Raw genomic sequence first — 20349 nt, forward strand, 5'->3', positions numbered from 1 at the left:
TTAACGACACTTTAAATCAGCATTAAACATCCTCGCCCCAGGCGGAACACTCGCGGCTCTCTATAACTGAAGTGTGAACAATTAAAACCACAGCTGACTGATAACAATGATACACTCCGGCTTTTCCAGAGAATTGTCTGTCTGAATGTCAGAAGGGTTTTTTCGCTTTACTGACTGACAGTGGTCGAAGGTAACAGTACATTTGATCAAGAGCTGCCCGACTCCACTTTGCTTGAGTATTTACATTTATACTTCTTCGTCACTACATTTATTTGACAGCTGTAGTGATTAGTTACTTTGCAAATTCATATTTTAAAGTCCTATAATGGGCATATAAAATACAATGCGTGTTTCACAGTACATTAAACTAGCAAGCAGTATTTAAAACAGTTACAAATGGCTCCACCTTAAAATGCTGTGGTTCTTAGAGATTGGAGCTCCCTCCACTCCAATCAGTGCAGCTGAAGACCCACCTGTTTAGTTTTGTTAAGTTTTACTTGTTTTCATCTACATTTATTTATTACTCTTATATTGTGTCTGTATTTGATGTCTTTGGTCTTTTATTGTGAAGCACTTTGTGATGTTAACGTATTAGTAATGATATAATATATAGTGGTTTAGTGAGAGGGGCTGCTCTGTATCATAATAACTTTTACTTGAATACATTTTTATGATGATAATCAAGTACGTTTACATAAGTAACTGTTTGCAGGATTTTTACTTCTTTATTTTTAACTTGTTTAAAGCCATCATCACACACACACACACACTGTCTTGAGTTCTGCCCTTGGTTTTTAGTGATGCTATGCTTGTTTTTTATATCAACTCAAACATTGCAATTCCAACCACACCCGCAAAATCAAGAAAGCAACATAACCTAACGTGACAGTTTCTAAGGTGTGACCACACTGTGCTGAGCTGTGTCGGTAACCTAAGAGTTCAAGTTAAACTGTGAAATGTTTGTGTTATATAGTGGCCATTATGAGTGATGTGCAGACAGACTTTGTTAGACAACCCAAAAAGCATTTATTATGAGTGCCTCACAGATTAAAATGTCGCCTCTGATATTGGATTAGGTAACTAATCTCTTTGACTGTCCCAGTGTGTTTGTCCACATATTTGCATAGTCAGATGCCTTGACAAATGTGGATTTGGCTTTCAGGGACATTTTCTTCAACGTTGTCCTTCTACATTCCACACTTTCAACACAGAGCTTTTTTTTTTTTTATTACGCTATCTGGATGTCATTTTCAAAAGGTCATGTTGAGCCGTCATTCGTGTCAATGACTAACTGGTGGATGGTTTGCAAGACTTGACTTGGCGTTCATGCTGCCCAGTTATCTCTTGGCATGCCATCCAAGGTCCACCCTCTAAACTGGGACGGCCCAAGGAACAAAACAGTCTCAGATCCTGAGTGGGAGGATTGTTCTCAAGACCGACTGCATCTTTTATCTGAAACATGGCGGTATCTCCGTCCGTCTGTTTAACCACAGACAAAGTCTATTGATCAGACCAATTGATTGTAAATACATTATCTTTCCTTCATGCCATCTCTGCCTCCGTCTGTCTCCCCTCATCTCTCCAGGATATCGACTGGGTGCAGACAGAGAAGCATGTGTTTGAGCAGGCATCCACCAATCCATTCTTAGTAGGCCTCCACTCCTGTTTCCAGACAGAAAGTCGGTAAGAGCATGATAAGGCTGACACGGAGAGAGCTCACACTGTATTTACAGCCAATACATTTCAGTTGCAGCTCTCAGTACCTGACAGCACTTTCCAGTAAAATGAAATATTACTTTCTCATGATGGTCTGCTCTTCATTAAAGGATAAGGCTGGTGTATTTTTATCATTTTATGATTATCAACAAATCCCAATAAAAATTGAATGTATTGTCTGTGTAGCAGAAGCCTGATATAGTTTGCCTTTATCTCATGAAACTCCATTGTGGTCCTAAAACAAAGCTCTGCATACCTCGGCCTCATCTAATGCAAGTATTTAAGTGGCAAATGTTTTATTCTTATATTCTTGAGTGTACTGGCGTTTTGTATGTGTCGTTTAATCTACTTTTAAGATCATTATGCTATAAATGTCTTATATTGATGTGTTTGAAGAACACAGGTTCTGCGCTTCTACATAGTTTCCCTAATGTTTATTTCAGTTATATTCCTTCTTATATTTATTTGGATTATTTTGATCTCCTGGTTGCTTTCTGCATTGATTTACACTGTGTTTTCTCTTGCATGAAAAAGCACAGGTGTGCTCTCTTTAATGTCATTATAAGTTTTAAGAATCCTTTGTGTCAAACATTTGCCCTGATGACCAAAAGCTTGGCTTCATTGTTAAATACTTGCACTGGAAGTGTGCAGAGCCTTCCTTTCTCCATATTCGATGTTTTTGACCATCTTGCACCTTAGTGGTGTGTCGTGAGTGTGGTTATTAAAGCACATAAACAAGCCATACCATGCAATGAACAATAAACACGCAGTGGACTTAGCAAAACAATGTAAACACTAAACCACGAACCTGACCACGACCAGTGACAGTGATAGTTTTGGTCTCTTTAATTGCCTCTGTTAAACAATATCAGTGATTTACTTTTCTTTTTTTCTCATCATGCTCTGATTTCCAGGTTATTTCTGGTGATCGAATATGTGAACGGTGGGGATTTGATGTTTCATATGCAACGACAAAGGAAGCTCCCTGAAGAACATGCAAGGTAAACATCCAGATGTTACAACATCTGTCTACGTACATGAGTAAAACAAATTGAAGTCCCAGTCCAGAATTTAAGCATCTAAATCTAGATACAGTTTATAGTCTTTAAGTGTGTTACTTCCACATGGACAATTAAACTTTTGTCAGGATCATAACTCGTATGAGATGCTACATGTACAGCTAGCATGTTTAAACGTGTGAAGTGGCTTTTCCTTCGGCCTCTCTCAAATACACAGGCCATATACTGTAGTAGAAAAATATCAGGACCAAGTTGAGGTACTCAACGCAGTGAGTCCAGGAATAGGCTGCATGATCAGAGGAGGACAGAGAAATGGGTGAATTCATGATTGGATTTTGACATGGCACACTCAGCTAGCTACACAGGAATTGGCAACTATTTTGGGTTGGACTGATTAAACCTCCTCCAGATGGGTTCCTTTGTGTTTCACATGGTGGTATTATGTGAAGTACACAGTGTGTGTAGTTTTTGTCTCTTGGTTAGAACAAAAACTATCATAAAAGCATCTTGTGTTTTGTGGTGTAGGACCGCTGGAGTGTGTGTGCTTGGTTGAAGATGCTTTTATATGCACCTTCTTTGCACCTCAACAGCATACTTCTTCTAAGTACTCCTTACAAACGTATGCTTAATGGGATGCTTTAGCGGCTCTTCATGGACGTGGCAACGCTGCCAAAACCAGATTTAACACTTTTTTTTTTCCACCTCTGAGAAATATAATGAGCACCCATAATTCATTGTGCCTGTCTACTTGCGGGGCACTCCAACTGCGGCTCTGATAAATGCTGGATCAAAGGCTGGGTAATTTAGAGAGGCACCGTTGGGCCCCTATCGGCCCCTGCAATCTGTATTCTGGAGACAGTGGCTGTACATATGCAAAGCAGCATGTTAATCACTCATAATGATTGTACATATTCATGAGCAGCGCTCTTAGAGAGAGCCCTGCCGCATTCCCCCGCGCCGTGGGGGAGGCGGGCCGGTGGGCGATGGATGGTGCTGCTGATAGGACGCAGCTTCTATCAGTCTGATGCCAGCAATGAAACAAGGGTGTACAATGGAGGCTGTCACAGTGAAAACGTGGGGGAGCTATGTGGGATTTGTGATTTCTCTGTCAAACATCTGTCCACTACAGTCTTTCCCTCAGTGTTTGACAATCGTGGATTTACAGCAGGCAGACAGAGAGAGACTCGTCAGTGTTAATGAAGGCTTATCTCCTAGAGACAGAATACAGACTACCTACACATGCAGAGGAACCATGCTACTGACTCACCAAAGACACACACCAAGTGCATCAAATCATGGCCAAAACTGCAGGGTTGTAAGGGTAATGTTTTCTGCAAATATGATGCTCGTCATCATAAGAATAATCTTAGTAACATAAATCTACTTATGAAAGTCCTTTATACCTCAAAACTCAGTGATCACTTAGAAACCAAATGTGCTGCATACCTATTATATGTTTTTGTGTTCCTGTATTTGGTTACTTCTTATCAAACTAAATACAGGGTCCAGGCTTTGAGTAATGACTTAGAAGTACAGAGGCCGTGTACTGAGCATTTCCCATCATTAAAAAAACCTTAAGCCACATAAGTTCCCCTAAAGGCTGCATTGTTCATTACATCCAGTACAGTGCTTTTTGCCGTTCTGCCAGTAGTGAGGCTAACAATGTAAAGTTTGTTGTAAGCGTGGTAGTAGCATAAAGCAGATTACTTGTTGATCTGTCTATTAGATCACAAGATATCCTGACATTTTGTCCCAAGGGTGGCACCAGAGAAAGCTTGTAGATTGTTCAGAAAGGGTTCATCCTCTGGGTGTACGAATGGAAATGTCCTCAAGCCCTTTTCAGACATGGCATTCAGACATACATAGGTCTCTGTTACATAAATAACAGACTGTTATGGATAGAGCTGCAATGCTTGCAGGATATTTGTCAAATCTTCAGCCTGATGGCGGCACTAGAGGACAGGTCAGACGCATCATTCTCCGCATTTCTCTCTTTTCCTTCCACAGATTTTATGCTGCTGAAATCTGTATCGCTCTGAACTTCCTGCATGAAAAGGGCATCATCTACCGCGACCTGAAGCTGGACAACGTTCTCTTGGACCACGAGGGACACATCAAGCTCACAGACTACGGCATGTGCAAGGTAAGAGACACATTGATTTTTTTTTCAGTAGACTGTGGACTGCTGGAGTAGAGTTATCAATAATGTATTAGATCTGTATTGACTAGAAGTACTAACAGGGCCTCTGTCTTTTTTTTTCATCCACCATTCATGTTCTCGCACATATGATATCTTCCACACTGCCTCTTTTATCTCTGCAACCTCTTCTCTCTTTTGCACGTCTTCTTTGTTCAGGAGGGAATCAGACCAGGTGATACCACTAGTACCTTCTGTGGAACACCCAACTACATTGCACCTGAGATCCTCAGAGGAGAGGACTACGGTGAGCACAGGAGACAGCCTGGCTTGGATCAGGTCATGTCCAAATGCTGATCCCAACAACCGCATTTTTTTAAGCTACTGATGATACATCTTTACATTTCAACTTGTGACCAAACCAGCCTCAGTTTGTGATTTATACTGAGGAATTTGGAAAGTCAGAGACTTTTCATGCCACACATGTATCTGAATGACTGTCCTGTCTTATCGTTGTGTGCCCTCCCAGGCTTCAGTGTGGACTGGTGGGCTCTGGGAGTGCTGATGTTTGAGATGATGGCTGGGAGGTCCCCGTTTGACATTATCACTGACAATCCTGACATGAACACAGAGGAGTACCTCTTTCAAGGTGAGATATACACGTAAGCTACACACTGCAAGAGGAGTCATTTTGAAACCCTTTGCTCGAACATTTTTACTTTTTAGTGAATATCAGCACCTATGGCTTACCAAGGAGTTGCTGTCTGTACTAATTGTTATTTTATTTTTTCAAAGTCATGGGGCATTGTTCTGTCTTCTAAAAGCAATAATGCCAGAAATCATAAACTCAAATAATGGCCGGGTCTGAAAGAAGTGCCCATATTGAGAGGGGTAGCATGTATGTGTTTTTTAAATTTTGTTGGCATCTGCCCAGTGAAATTTCAGTTACCTTCCTATCTCAAATATGATTTGACTAATACTCTATTAGTGACCAAATCATTTGTAATCATCTTCTGGGGACCATAAATATCCATACCAAATCTCATGGCAACCTCGCTCTGAACCAGTGTTGGACAGACAAACTGGCTGATGGACCAGCGATGCTAGCGGCTAATAACTAATGTTATTAGTTTTGCAAGTGTTTGGTCATACACTTCATAAATGTCGAAACCATATTTCATGGCAGCCCATCCAACAGTCGTTGAGACATTTAACTAAACATTGACCTGCTGGTGTTGCTAGAAGATCATGAGTCAGCACAATTCTCTGGGGAGTGGCTCGCATAAACTCATAGCAATCCATCCAATATTTGTTGAGGTATTTCACTCTGAACCACAGTGGTGCGCCAACAGACCACATGACTAAAAAAATAAAATGAAATATTCTTTCTGAATTAGAAATTAAAAATAAAAATTTCACTGTAAAATTGTAAATGTTGTTTTCAGTGACTGCAGTTCTCAGGATAGTTAGTAACTAAATAAATATTTTACTAAAGGGAATTTACACTTAAAAAGGTGCTTTTTATTGAGAAAAATCATGCTGACAGTGTCCTCCATCCATAGTGTCCTATATCTGTCCCAGTTTCATCAACAGGAATGTACCCAGCTTCTAACTACATCGTGTATGGTTTAAGGGATTGGGAGTATAGAGGAATAGTGGGAAATCAAATATGAATATTGAGAGCACATGGCAGGCTGTTTGGTGCCATTTAAACAAAAACATGTTAATTTAACCCTTTGTGATGCTGATATTCTGAGAGTGGGGAAAACAGATTCCATGTAATGGAATAACAATCAGCTCTGGGCTGTAAAGGATTTATGTCTGTGTAAATCCAGGCTTAGATGGTTCTGGTATGCTTCATTAAAATGGGGGAATCTCACAAACAGGGCTAATTTTATTTCTCTCAAATGTTAATTAGTTTTAGTTTGCTGTAGTCTCTCAATCCACTCGTTTTCTTTGAGTCTGTGACATCTCTTGGCATTTGAGTAAACTTATTGTCATATATGCATTAGTGATATATAGTAGTTGGAAAGCCTGATAAGGCCAAGGGAAATAACAGTTGGAGAACACACATTTCTTTTGTTAGATGAACATGTTCTTCCTGTGTGTTCATTAATTTCCACATTTTGTCCACCTTGGAAATCCATTTAGTGATTTGTGTGTTTCAGATTCATTTGACAGATTACATGGTCCATTATGGGTTGAGGCTGATCTCATGGTGGTCAGGCTGAAAAACAGCAGTTTTGTAAATGTCTTCAGGGATAACAAGAGTTACAGTTGGCTGTTATCTACATAGATCCTACTGTCCAACAGCTGACATTATGCTGTTACAGTATGAGTGTGAGCAAGAAGTGGGTTCATATTTGAGAATTCATGTGGTGATGTACTGCTGCATGGACATGCTGTGATGCAGCGTCCTCCACCCCTCATGAACTGCGGAAAATCCAGCGATACATCGTGGCCTCTAATACAGATGAGATGTAGGTTGTAGTTTGCTTCATTTGGCAGCTGATGGCATTTTCATTTGAACTGAGACGGTGCCAAATAACCACCTGAAAACACAGGCATCTGCCTTCCATCAGTCAAACTGCTAAGTAGCTGTTAGAGTTTGAATATATCCCCCAAAACATACCATTTTGTGAGCCTGTTTTCTGTTGCTGGAACATTGTTTTATAAATATGATTTTAATGGTATAAGGAGACGGAGGCAGAACTTTGAAGCTTTCTTGACGCTTAGGTCCACACAAAGCATCTTTGAGAATTAGGAGGTGTGTGCATCCGATCATCAGCGCGCCTCTGCATCCTACAGTTACCCATAACACCCTTCTCTGCGTAGACCTGCAGAGGCATTTACGTGTATCTTCGGAAAACCATAATTTCAACCTCACCTGCAGAGAAGAAGGTTCCATTGACGTGATGCTTTGTAATGGACTGTCGTGCTGTGCCCTCGAGGCATTCATGCAATGGTTTCAACATTATGTTAATTCACAAATTACAGTCACCAAACTCAAATCTGAAACTTAGTGGAATGACCAGTTAAAGTACCAGAACTCCGGCCAATAAGGAAGGTACTTGTAAGTAATGACACAGTGCCAGCCAACTCAACACAAATACAAAATTGTAAAGAAGAAACTTTGTCAGAGTGGTTTGGACCAAAGAAAACAGACACTGGGTGTGATCGCACCCTCAACATAGAGGAACCTCTATAATATCTGTCATATTTGCATTTGTGTTTCCTCGAGCCATATGGTACCCTTACATAGCACACCCCCTTACCTCGGCCTCCCTCCCTCTGTCACACAGCCACCCACACAGTCTTCCATAACAGAAATTCCTCCATACTACAGTAGCCTCGTGTGACGCATTATGTCTCTGCTGTGACTGTCAGGAGCATAGCGTGGCACCACGGCGAGCATCTGCCACCAGTACCATCCTCCTGGCGATCTTACCGGTAGAGCAGCAGGTTCTTGGATGAATTCCTGCCAATGGAAACCAACCCTTTCATTATAGGAGCCACCCAGCCATATGCCATCTAGCTGGACCCTGTGCCAGGCTCTGCTTTGGGTATCAGTCCTCCACATGCCAACCCCAGAGCTTTAGACAGACAGACAGACAGACAGACAGCTGGCAAACATTTGATTCAGTGGTGGAACCAGCCACAAGGTGGTATTCACGTTAAAACACGCACAACTTCAATAGCTGAAAGATAATGCATGCAACGCAAATGACCAAAACAACAATATATCTTTATATCTGACATGAGCTAAAATTGGCTGATAATAACAGCATCATCTCACCATTTTGTACCAATATCCAATATTTATTCAACTGTAATGATGAAGAGCACCAGAGAGGAAGTTGTGTTACGTGACCATGCTCTGTTTTGGTTGTAATTTCCCAGATATATACCTAACCCTAACCCTAACCCTGTGAGAGGATATGTTTTTAAAACTAACATCATAAAGGGCCCAAGCAGGGTTTAGGTTTGATTCCAGAAGTGGGAGGACACAAAGGAAATAAGAAAATGATAATAAATAAAAATTAGGTGTTTCTTGCATTTATATACATATATATCAATCTAGCAAATTACACATTATGATGAAGTTGAATATTGTGCTTTCCATGATAATTGTTGTATAACAAACAAACAAAAATGACCCTACTTAAAATCATGTTTAATTTCCTTGATGGATACCTGATACTTAATAAATCACATTTTAATTGCATCAACCACAAACATCACTGTCCTTTACTGCCTTATCTGAATTGGATTCTAGCGTTGTAGCATTCTGGATGTGATAAATGAATCAGCAACTTTTTGAAAATACGGAACACAGAATTAGGGTACTTTTTCTGTTTTCAGCCATAGTAGTGTCTGCAGATCTTCATTCAGGTTTCCATGAAGCCTAAACAACCACCACCAAGAAGACAGGGCAGCCTGTAGAACAGAATACAACATAATATAACTTAATTGTCCACCAGAGTAGAAAATTGTCTTTGGCTCACTAAAGCGTAAGAGTAGCACAAGGACATGTAACATATAAAACAAGTAACATATAGAACAAATATGGTAACAAGAAACTACTGAGACGAAGGAACAAGCCTGAGCCTGGAGCCTGAGAGGCGAAACCCGGGGCAAAAATCAAATGCCTCACTGCCGCAAGAAGCTTATTGTTGTGAGCGCACGGTATTAAATGGAGATAATGAACATTTTGATCAGCTCTTCTCTGATTTATGGCAGCCCGACAGCGAGAGGGCACCTTTTCCAGAGATGACACCTGGTCTCCATCCTGTCCTCTTCCATGCAGTTTGTAAAGCAGTTTCAATGATCAATTCTTAACATTTGTGTAATTACTTCGCTTTTACTGAGTATGAAGCATAAGGTTGTCTTTATCAGCTGAACTGGCAAATCCATTTTTCCAAATCCAAGAGAGTCAATTTAGCAGCTTATCATCATCCAAGAGATGATTTAGTGTTTAAAGAGAGCATACGTCATCTCATCTATAAGACATCTGTTTAGACTGTTTTGTAGCCGCTGATCTTATTCTGAAAAATTAGATTTTGATGGGCAGTAACCACGTACGTATAGGAGCACACACTGGTCACATTACCATGAGCTGTGATTGGAAGAATCTCCTCAGCATGAAGCAGTAATCTGTGAAGCAGTGCTACATCCTTGGATTTAGGTTTTGAGGGGAAAACTACTTTTCGGAGTGTTTTTGTTCTCGTTAGTATGACATTGTTGAGCTGTGGGAGTCTCAAGGCTGTGTGTAGACCATCAAAAGTGAGAGAAAGAACAGAATAGTGTCCTCTGTATCTCCTCCCTTCCTTTGACTCCCACGCAGCAGACATGGTCACCCACAGGCAGGTTGGACTGTGAATCATCCTCCTCCCTACTCACGATTGTCCTTTTCTTCTCTCTCCCTCTCTCTCTTTATTTTTGTTGCTGTCCTTCTCCTCTTTTTGCCAACAGTTATTCTTGAGAAGCCCATTCGCATCCCAAGGTCTCTGTCAGTGAAAGCTGCCAGCGTGCTCAAGGGCTTTCTAAACAAGGTGAGAGCAGTCCACTCCCAATCAGCCCTCTCTCTCTCTCTCTCTCTCTCTCTCTCTCTCTCTCTCTCTCTCTCTCTCTCTCTCTCTCTCTCTCTCTCTCTCTCTCTCTCTCTCTCTCTCTCTCTCCGTGCCGTGTACACTGCTGCTCAGTCAAATCACTGTGTGTGGGATCATGGCCAAGAACTTGGGCTGTGTTATGGGCAGCCAGGGACCTGCCTGAGTGTGTGTGTGTTGGTTCCTGTGTTACAATAAAGTAAAACTTCAATGATCCCTTCATTTTCACAGTAAGATAGTAGAACTCGTAATAGAATATACTGTAACTGAATCCATACCAGTGTTTTTGCATGTTTCAGCAATATAGTATATGGTACGCAGAGTTCTCAACGTAGGGATCAGGACCCCACTTTGGGTCACTTGATATGTAGATTGGGGCAAGAAACAACAACAAGAAATTGCTATTTGTATGATATATTTGTAATTAATAACCAAGATTAAATAGGTTTGAAATGTTTTACCACATTTACATGAACCCCGCTTAAAATCAGACCACATAAGTGTGCCATACTCAGACTGACAATATCCAAACTCTAATTGCTGAGATAAGAAGAACCTTGAGATTAAAAGGAATAGTTCAACATTTTGGGAAATACGCTTATTTGCTTCTTTTCCATCAATTATCACTTTCTTCAACCACATTTCTGTGTTCAAAGCCAGAGTCAGGAGGCAATTAACCTAGCTCAGCAAAGCATAGAGCATAAAGACTGTAAAATGCATTAAATCCTTAATGTGACTCCAGGAAGTCACTGCACCCAGCTGTTGTTCACTAAAAAAATATTTATATATTTTTACATTTCTGTGTGTTAAAATAGGAAATATAATAAGTGAGGTGTGTGATTAGTGAGATGTAGATGTTTTGGTAAGTTTCTCCTGTTTCCACTCTTTATGCTAAGCCAAACTAACCACGTACTGACTCCAGCTCTGTACTTAAAACACAAGATTAATATTCATGTCACTCCCAGAGTGAGAGTAAGCATATTTAACAATATGTTGAATTATTCCTTTAAAAAGGTTTCATAACCTATTCTCAGAAAAGGTGGAGAATATGTGTCCAAGTGACTTCTGCAGATTATGTATATTTTACATTGTTGCTTACCAACTATCCAAACAATACCACATTGTTTTAGATTGTTTTATATCTTTAAGGTTTTTTTATCCACCTCTCAGGCACCAACTGCTTTACATTCACAGCACTACAGTACAAACACTTGCAGAGGCTTCAGAAGAATCGTGTCTGTGTTCATTTTTAATCAAACCTGCAATTATTGCTCAAGCTGTTCAAATAAAATCCCCAACTGTATTACCAGGCAGGTTTATCTCTACACAAGATATTGTGTGAAATGGATTAAATTATCAGTCTGGCGATATTCTATATATTTTCTCATAGTCAACAAATCCCATGAAAAGATCAAAACCAACTATGAACTGAACCAAAAGCATGATTCCTCTATGCCAAAAACACATCAATGAGCCACACTGTTGAACTGGGTGACATGTTCCTTCATTACCATGAACACACACACTGTAGTTTATTTTGACTCAATCCCACAGACACCCTCCTGCTACCCCAAATACTCATTACAGCACCAAATGTGGATTAATCCGCAGCTGAAAATAGTCCCAAAAAACACCTCCTCCTTGTGAGGTGTTTTTAGTTAATATTTATGTCTTCAGTAGGAACCAGTAGGCTTGGAGTGCCACAGACAGATTAGGGAAGTCAGAAGGTATTGAGAGATGGACTAAAACATTGTTGGTTTTGGTATTTACATGGGATTTGTTGACAAAAAGAAAAATATGGAGTTATCCTTTTACTCACGTTGCAAGTTTAAAGTCTTTGCAATTTTTATGCCTCAGTAAAAAAAAAAAGATTTCAGAAAATGCACATTTTGGTAAAGAGTCAGCAGCAAAAGTGATTTGTAGTAAATTAACTATGGTATGTAAAAACACTGGTGTGTCCCTTTAAGAAATAAATTGATCACAGGTACAGAGCATACAGATCTTTCTGTGTGTGCATTTGTAAAGTGTGTGTTTCTGCATTTCATGTTTTTTGCAGCAAGGTTTCGTGTGCTAACAGCCTTTAAGCTTTTCACATGCACTTTGCACTCTGTAAGTCGTCACAATAATTGTTGTGATGAAAAGAGCACAGTCCATGTTAAGCAGTTTGAGAGGGGTTATATGTAAACATACACATGCCGTGCATGATGGAAAAATATGGGGCCAACATTATTTCTAATTGTCCAGATGGGGATTGCTTCATTCTCTTAGGAGCTGTATAACATCTGAAATATAATAAGAGAAATAGTATCTTTTGGCATGGTCCCCCCCAGGACTTTATTACTATCCAGATAAAGTAGAATCAACCTGACAGTAAGCCTGCGTTGTCTACTTCGAGATGCTAAATCATAAAGAATAAATAAAATATCTCACATTACTGTGAAATACAGTTGCTCCTGCTTACATTCCTGACCTGCTGTCTTGGTCCCAACAGGATCCTAAGGAGCGGCTGGGTTGCCAGGTCCAGACGGGTTTCACAGATATCAAGTCACACACATTTTTCCGCAGTATAGACTGGGACCAGGTAAGAGCTGACTGAGTGAGAAGAAATAAGTAAGAAAATATCATGCTATGATTCATTCAGTCGTTGTTTATTGCAGTCATTTCAGCGTACACCTCCACCAAAATATAGAATGCAATCTTTCAACATATACACACTCCATTCCTGAAAAGCAACGGGAAAGAAATCAATGTGAAGTGTTACGTTTGACAGCATTTCAGTGATGTTGTGTCTCTGCCAGTAATGCTAGCTAACGTAACCCGTTGTTGGAATGAAAATAATGAATGGAAAGTGAATCCAGCTTCTGAATGATACAAACAGGTAAACAAAGCCTCTCTATACTTGCAACAGACAACAAAAGTAGACTAAAATGTTTCCAGTTTTGATGAAATAAACACTGCAGTTCACTTAACATAAACATTACTCATAAAGACCATATTGGCAAATAATTTGATCTCTATACATTTTCTTTAATTGAATAATACTTCAGCAACCGGTCAAATCATTCCCCAGAGAGTAATATTTCATTATACAAGACATAAGCATTTCACTGTCGAGTACTATGCTGTTTGTTTTATTTGATCACATCATAGACCTTTTGCTCAACTGAGGGTGTTTTCAGACATTGCGTTGTTTAGTCTGATTGAATCAGACTAAAGACTCTGGTTCGTTTTCCCCCTAAGTACAATTCATTTGGGCAGATTTGAACACAGCAAACATGCTCGGGCTTGGACAAAGACCCTTCAGAGGAAGTGGTCTTAGTCCGGTCACAAATTAATTCTGGAGCGGTTTGTCTGTGGTGGGAATGTGATCTGACCTACAGGCTCCTGTAGCTAGGTGCGCTTTGCATGCTGGGATAGGATAGGATGAGCGAAATCAGAAGTTGCTAGCTGGAGAATGAATCGGGGTCTGACCTGGACTATCTCCGGCTCCCACCCCAGACACATCTGCGCAATGAGAGAATCTCATGTGTCTTTTAGTGATGCATTTCTACAGGCTTTAAAAAAAAAAAGAAATACAGAGGAAAGAATGGGGTTGCAACTTCCAGAATATTATCAAAGACTTTTCAAACAGATACACTATGAGGTGGAAGGTGATACTCCACTCATTCCACTCATACAGTTCATCATTGGTGAGATGAGGGTGCATGCGTCTTCCTGGCAGACAGCTGCTGACAGCTGATCTGGGGTTTGACTCTACAACCTGTCAGCTCACTCAGAACTAATGTAACAACAACAAAGACAGAATAAACACTGCACGCCCACATTTAATGCCAATCAGCTCTGAGAACAGGTCACAGCTGTCATTACACATTCTGATTTGCCTTTGTCAAACTTGATAGTATGTGTCTACTGTATATATGAAGAGCTTAAACAACACAGAGAACACACCCTCCTATTTATGATCTGAACAGGCACATGACTGAGGTGGAGCCCTTTGTGTGTGTGTGTTAAAATATGGATGATACAGTTATAGACATTGTGTGTAGACTACTGCTGTGCTGTGAAGTGAAGCGCCTTCCCCCACTCTGGAGCAACAAGGCAACTAAAAGTGAATTCGTAATCACACCCCACGCACCAACTGAAACATTAGCACTGGTCGTGTGCGTTGAGGTTGCATTTGCGAGATTGATGGCGTGTAGGTCTGACGCACAAAATTATCTGAAACCGACATGAAAGAAGAATAGAAGCCATACAATATTAAGGATCTTTACATCTGCGTATAGTTGGTTTTCACCAGTAGGGCTGAGCAACGTAGAGAAATAGACAATGTGCATGACATTGTGATCTGAGCGGTCACAATGAAGTAGAGCCGTGTACAAACCGAGCCTTTATCCACAGAGGGAAAACACTTGTTTGACCAAAGACTCATGATGCCTGGAGTTTAAATCAGTTATCAGTGCGATGTGCATCACGGCTCACCAATTTACTGAGCGGTTGGTTTTTTTTCTGCCATATTTTGGCATGACAACTTGTACAAGTCTTCCATCAAAGTCCTGTATCGCTTTTTTTTTAATGACGTGTTAAACTTCATGTCAAACTGTTGCATCTTTATGACTGCACAGCTGCTTAATGTCACAGCTGTAGAAATATACTAGTCCCCAACGCGCCTACTGACACTGCTAAACTTTCAAACAGCAGGACTTTAGTCTCTGTGATGTGAAATGTCTTCTTTTTACTCTTTGGTAACATTTCTATGGTTACCTACAAATGGAGCAGAACAGGCTGCCAATTTGGGAGCGTTGATAATGTCACAAACACGCACCTATTCATGTACTTCATGTACAGGTGGCATTTATCAAGTTGAAACAAGCCGTTTACAACAAGTTTGCGCAGTTAAGAAAGTTTGCTGAATCTGACTGAATCCAAACCTCAGAAAAAAGTTAAACATATTTATTATAAGAGCGCTCTTGCATGAGGCCAAATTATGTAATGAAAACGCTTCCAAAATTCCATAACTATATGCTTATCATTCATGCAATTGTGATATTAAATGTGAAGGGATAACTGTATTAACTCAGATGGCCATCTTTTAACCAGTTAATACCAGCCAATTATCATAAACCAATATAGTCAAAATCCAGATGAGAAAATGAGTTCACTTAGCTCTGTTCCCCAATTGTTATCATTGTATTGGAAAATATCAATATAGAAATATATCATAATTTACAGCTGTGATGCTAGTTTATGTATTTTAATCCATAAAAAATTATCCCAGATGGAGCCGTTGGACTGGAGTTTTCCCAAACGAACAAACACATTGGAAACTGCATTTGTTTCCTGTTTACAATTACTCTATAAAAGCACCGTTAACATGCTACTTTATCAGACATTAGCACAAATGCTAATTTAAGATGAATTAAGGCCATTTCTCTATCCTCATTGTTGCCGTGTCCCTCATGGGACAATTAGGCGGGGTGGCAGGTAGTATAGTGGCATAAAAGAGGAAGAAAACAATTGTCAGAGTGTGTTAATGAGTGCTGCCACAGTGCCTGTGAAGTACACACCAAAGGCAAACTGGGGAAAGATATCAAAGTGGAGAGGAATCCTGAGCCCAGCGACAAAGCTCCCATGTAGCGCAGAGGGAAAACAAGTTGACAAAGCTGTGAGAGGTGGAGAAGCGACGCTCTCTGCCCTCAAACGAGAAACCTGTCTCCAGACCTGACAGGCCTGGCACGCCGCTACTGTTGTTACCACATATTAATATTCATCAGACAGTTCCTGAGGGAGCGCTGAGTTTTCTCTCTGAAGAGATGACACATTTGAATATCATTTACCTGCCGTCCTCCTTTATGCCCTCTCCAAATCCACAGTTCTTTACTGCCAGAGAACTGTCAGGTTGACGAGCGTTCAGAAGAAATGTATCATTTGGAAGCGTGTACAACTGGATTTCATTATTGTGAGTTATTTTTCATTGACACCAAGATCACTTTTAGGCAGGAAACCAGATATCCATCCCCTGTACTGCATGCTGTGGATGCACCTCTGTCTTAGCTTTGAACCAATACATAGTTCACTTGGACTGTTTGGTGCCATACTAACACCATAAAGCCAAAGGTTGGCAGCATGCTTCCAAACCAAATTAAGAATTTAATCATTTTAGTGCAGTGTGAGTTTTGATCAAGAGGAAATGCAGCGTTTGGCTTTGATAGCCACAGTGCTTGCTGACTGGTCGACAGAACTCAAATGCTTCTCACAGCCTGGTTTACCTCCCTGGCACTGTTGCCTGTGATTGGTCAACAGTGTCATGTGACTGGCAGTACATAGACTAACCTCCAAAGTTTACTGGACGTGGCTGAATCATGTTCCAGCCAGTGTGCCTAATGTCCACCAGATGTGTAGTCGCAGCGTCTCACTCTGGTTCTTTTCTCAATTTACCTAAATTATTTTGCAGTGCACCTGATTTGTTATTGACTTCTCCTGTTTCTTATGTTCACTCTTAATGAAATGCAGATACAAAATGAACCTGAGACAGCATACATGAGTAAAGTATAGCCACAAAGTATCTGTTCATCAGTCATCACTGAGCTGGGAAACAAGTTTCCAATATGCTGTCAAACACATAAAATGTCTTGTATATTGGAAATGTGTCTGTTAAATGCTTCCAGCGGTCATTTGAACCACAGCCGACACATGTGGTGCACACAAGCCCAAAATATCAAATCAGAATTGACCAAAGGGAAACATTTTACAGAAAACACAAATGCAAGGCAGGAACAGCAATACAAGTACAGACAGACAACTTCACAGTATCAGTTTCCCTGACCTCTTGAACGTTTGAAGTCACAGTGAAACGACAGCTAAGAGTGTCTTTATATTTTGCAATGTGTTGTCTTTCCCTGAATATCACTCAACACGTGGCTGCCGGGGTTTAAGAATGAGTGTGGCTTAGAGAATACAGCAGTGTGATACCAAGTAGAGTACTGTTATCAGGAGCTTTCCACGTTCTTTGGAAAGAACGTTTTTGCCAGCTGATATCCAAACACACACCATGATATCGCTCTGCTAGCTACTATGAGCTACGAGCTAACGGTCAAGTGTGGTTTTATGTGACGGGCGGGGTTAGCTCGTCAGGCCATATCATATTTGATTGGATAAATGTACGTACACGCCCCCCTGAGTTCAGGATGAGTCATCAAGAGTATTGTAATGTTTTACAGGAAAAGACGAGAGGGATTGTGATATAAAAATACTAAAAGATGATTGTTACTTACATGTATTTGGCATATAACAATATAACAATTAACACTGCAACACAGGATTAGAACTAGGAAAAAAAAAATTGTATTTCACTGTCTTTAAATGAGAGATAACATGGCAGCCAGAAACCACTTCAGTTATCATAACGGCCATGAGGCGATACCTTCACAGACCTACTACACTGTCAGAGATGGAGGACAAAACTCACTGTCTTTGTTCTGCGCAACAGTGCCTGCTGAAGTTGTGAGTGTGGGTTTATTGTCAGTGTTTTGTTCTTAACACACTTCAGTGTTCTGGATGAACTGTTTGCCGTGTTTGCAACCTGTCTGACTGCTAGTGTTGTCTTGCTCTGTCTGACTGTGGTGTCATCACATCTCAGCAATCAAACCAAAAACAAAAAAACCCAGCAAGCCATGTTTTCTTTCAAAAATGTCCCTTTGTCCATTGAAACTAAACATTTCAAAAACATTCACGTGTGTCTTGGTCGGATGTTTTGAAAGATATTTAACTTCCAAAATTCAGTGAAGGCACTCGGCCTGTATTGATGTTAATGTCCTCGTTCTTATGGAGATGTGCTTTTACACGGCTGTGAAGGAGGACGGACAGACAGTGTGTGGTTAAGTGATACTGTGTAAGTGTGTGTGAGTGTGTGACGCATGGCTTCACATCTGTTGACTGTAGTTATTCCCCAGTCACATTAACGGCTACCTCAGATCAGGCTGATTGTCACAGTGTCCAGTCCTGTCCTGAAAGCATCGCTGCAACTGGAACTTACAGGAGCACACACACACACACACACACACACACACATTCTGACAGGTGCTGTGATCTGAGAACCCATAGATCGCCTGTATAGCCCTGGCGCTCTGTTACCTCTTTCATGTGCCCCTCTGGCCTCAGGGGCACTTCCCGTGTGTATATGTGTGTGTGTGTGTGTGTGTGTGTGTGTGTGTGTGTGTGTGTGAAGGTGCCGGGCTCATTGCTGGCCTTCAATGCGCTTCATTACCACCACACAGAGCTTCAGCCTGCCCAACAACACATCAGAGAGACTGGGGAAAGTAGGAGGAGAGAGGAGAGCGATGTGAAAAGATGAAAGAATTGACAATGAGTAAGACGGAGACAAACTGAGAGGAGAAAGATGGAGACAGGATGTGAGGGGGTGAAACTGACAGAGGAGTGTAGGTAGGCGCTGGAGAAGCTGAAAAAGAAATTAGCAGAGAGGGAGAGAGAGAGTGGGGGAAGGTGGGCCAATTTGATGGAGAGGGAGCGGTGGGAAGAGCGTCTATCTCTTCCGAGAGAGAAAGTGAGTTGTTTGTTTGTTTGAAGCTGTTTTCACAAAGCACTTTGAACCAATAACGCTAATGAAGCATAGAAACTGCTGCAAAAGCCAGCAGGAAAACCAGGACTTCTTGTAGGAACTAAAACACAAACACATACACTGACAAACTAAAAGTGGAACTAGATTAGCAATTTGTGAATGTTTTATCGAATCCTCGACAGTATTGATACCTAAACAACAAAATAGGACGTGCCTTCCGAAATGACCCGTACGATTATTACAGAAGGGATTTTCTGATCTGCCACCTCGATGGTTAAGGTTTGGTTCTTAAGTTCAGACAATTAAAACTAGTTGGTTAAAGGGTTTTACACATCAGCATGTGTTTACAGGTGTTGGGGAATACTACTGCATATTTGACAAAAGTTGTATAAAGCCTTTTGTGTCTGGAGAGGGGGCTGTGTGAGGCCTGGTAAATGTTAAATGTTAATTATTATTATTATTATTATTAAGAAGAAGAAGAAGAATCGATATATAGAAACCAAAAATGATGAATCCTAAGTGTCTTTCATGTCTTTCAGTCATTTTCCCTCCCAGCAGTATCACACAGTGCAGAAAAGGTTTGACATGCAGGCAAAGAGAATAGACTTAACTTGTTTACACACAAACATCAAACTTCACACACACGTTACTGACTGACTTCAGCTGTCTTTTTCCAAAAATAACTCACCTCTCACTCACCTTTCAAAAACTACTTTCACTATGGAACATTTCAGTATGCATGGATCTTCATTATTGTGCTGTTATTTTATTATTATAACTACAAATTCAGTCAAGAAATGATTGTGGAGTATTTTTTACAGATTCTGGAGGAAACACTCACTATATATACACATGATTCATTTAATTTACTTACTACTAAAATGATAGCTGATATTCAGCCTGGATCAGTCTTCAAAAACCATACTGATTTACCTCTATTTTCAGCCGGGGAGGCCTACTTCTAACCAGGTTTTTAAAAGGTAGTACATTCTTCGATTGAGGAAACAACCAAAAACAACACGGAGAGCAAACCTGTGTACCTGTGGTCTATGAGTGCCCATCTGACTTCATTGTGTTCTCAGAAAATGTCCTCAGTGCACATTTTAACAGGATGAGGGACCGATGTGAAACCATGGAAACAAACCAGACAAAAACTCTGCCGGCTGAATCACTCGGGCACAATTACTCTGCTGCCTCAACCTTCTCCATTCTGTTGTTTTTCTCTCCCTTTTTCAGTCCTTTCTTTTTGCCACCGAGAAATGAAGCAACAAGGTGCCCATCTTTTACTGTGGCAGA

At 40.6% G+C, this 20349-nt stretch overlaps 1 protein-coding gene across 2 annotated transcripts in view; it reads left to right on the forward strand.

The window, feature by feature from the left end:
• The window catches only part of prkcz (protein kinase C, zeta), a 96031-nt gene that overhangs the window by 67725 nt on the left and 7957 nt on the right, over window positions 1–20349 (forward strand). For both annotated transcript variants that reach the window (XM_070910384.1, XM_070910385.1), the window contains exons 10-16: window positions 1586–1683; window positions 2631–2717; window positions 4743–4878; window positions 5092–5179; window positions 5402–5521; window positions 10345–10424; window positions 12970–13059. In XM_070910384.1, coding sequence (XP_070766485.1) covers window positions 1586–1683; window positions 2631–2717; window positions 4743–4878; window positions 5092–5179; window positions 5402–5521; window positions 10345–10424; window positions 12970–13059 — 699 coding nt within the window. The remainder of the gene's footprint in view (window positions 1–1585; window positions 1684–2630; window positions 2718–4742; window positions 4879–5091; window positions 5180–5401; window positions 5522–10344; window positions 10425–12969; window positions 13060–20349) is intronic.

This window comes from Enoplosus armatus, chromosome 8 (assembly GCF_043641665.1).
Source record: "Enoplosus armatus isolate fEnoArm2 chromosome 8, fEnoArm2.hap1, whole genome shotgun sequence".
In the NCBI taxonomy this organism is placed as follows: domain Eukaryota; kingdom Metazoa; phylum Chordata; class Actinopteri; order Centrarchiformes; family Enoplosidae; genus Enoplosus; species Enoplosus armatus.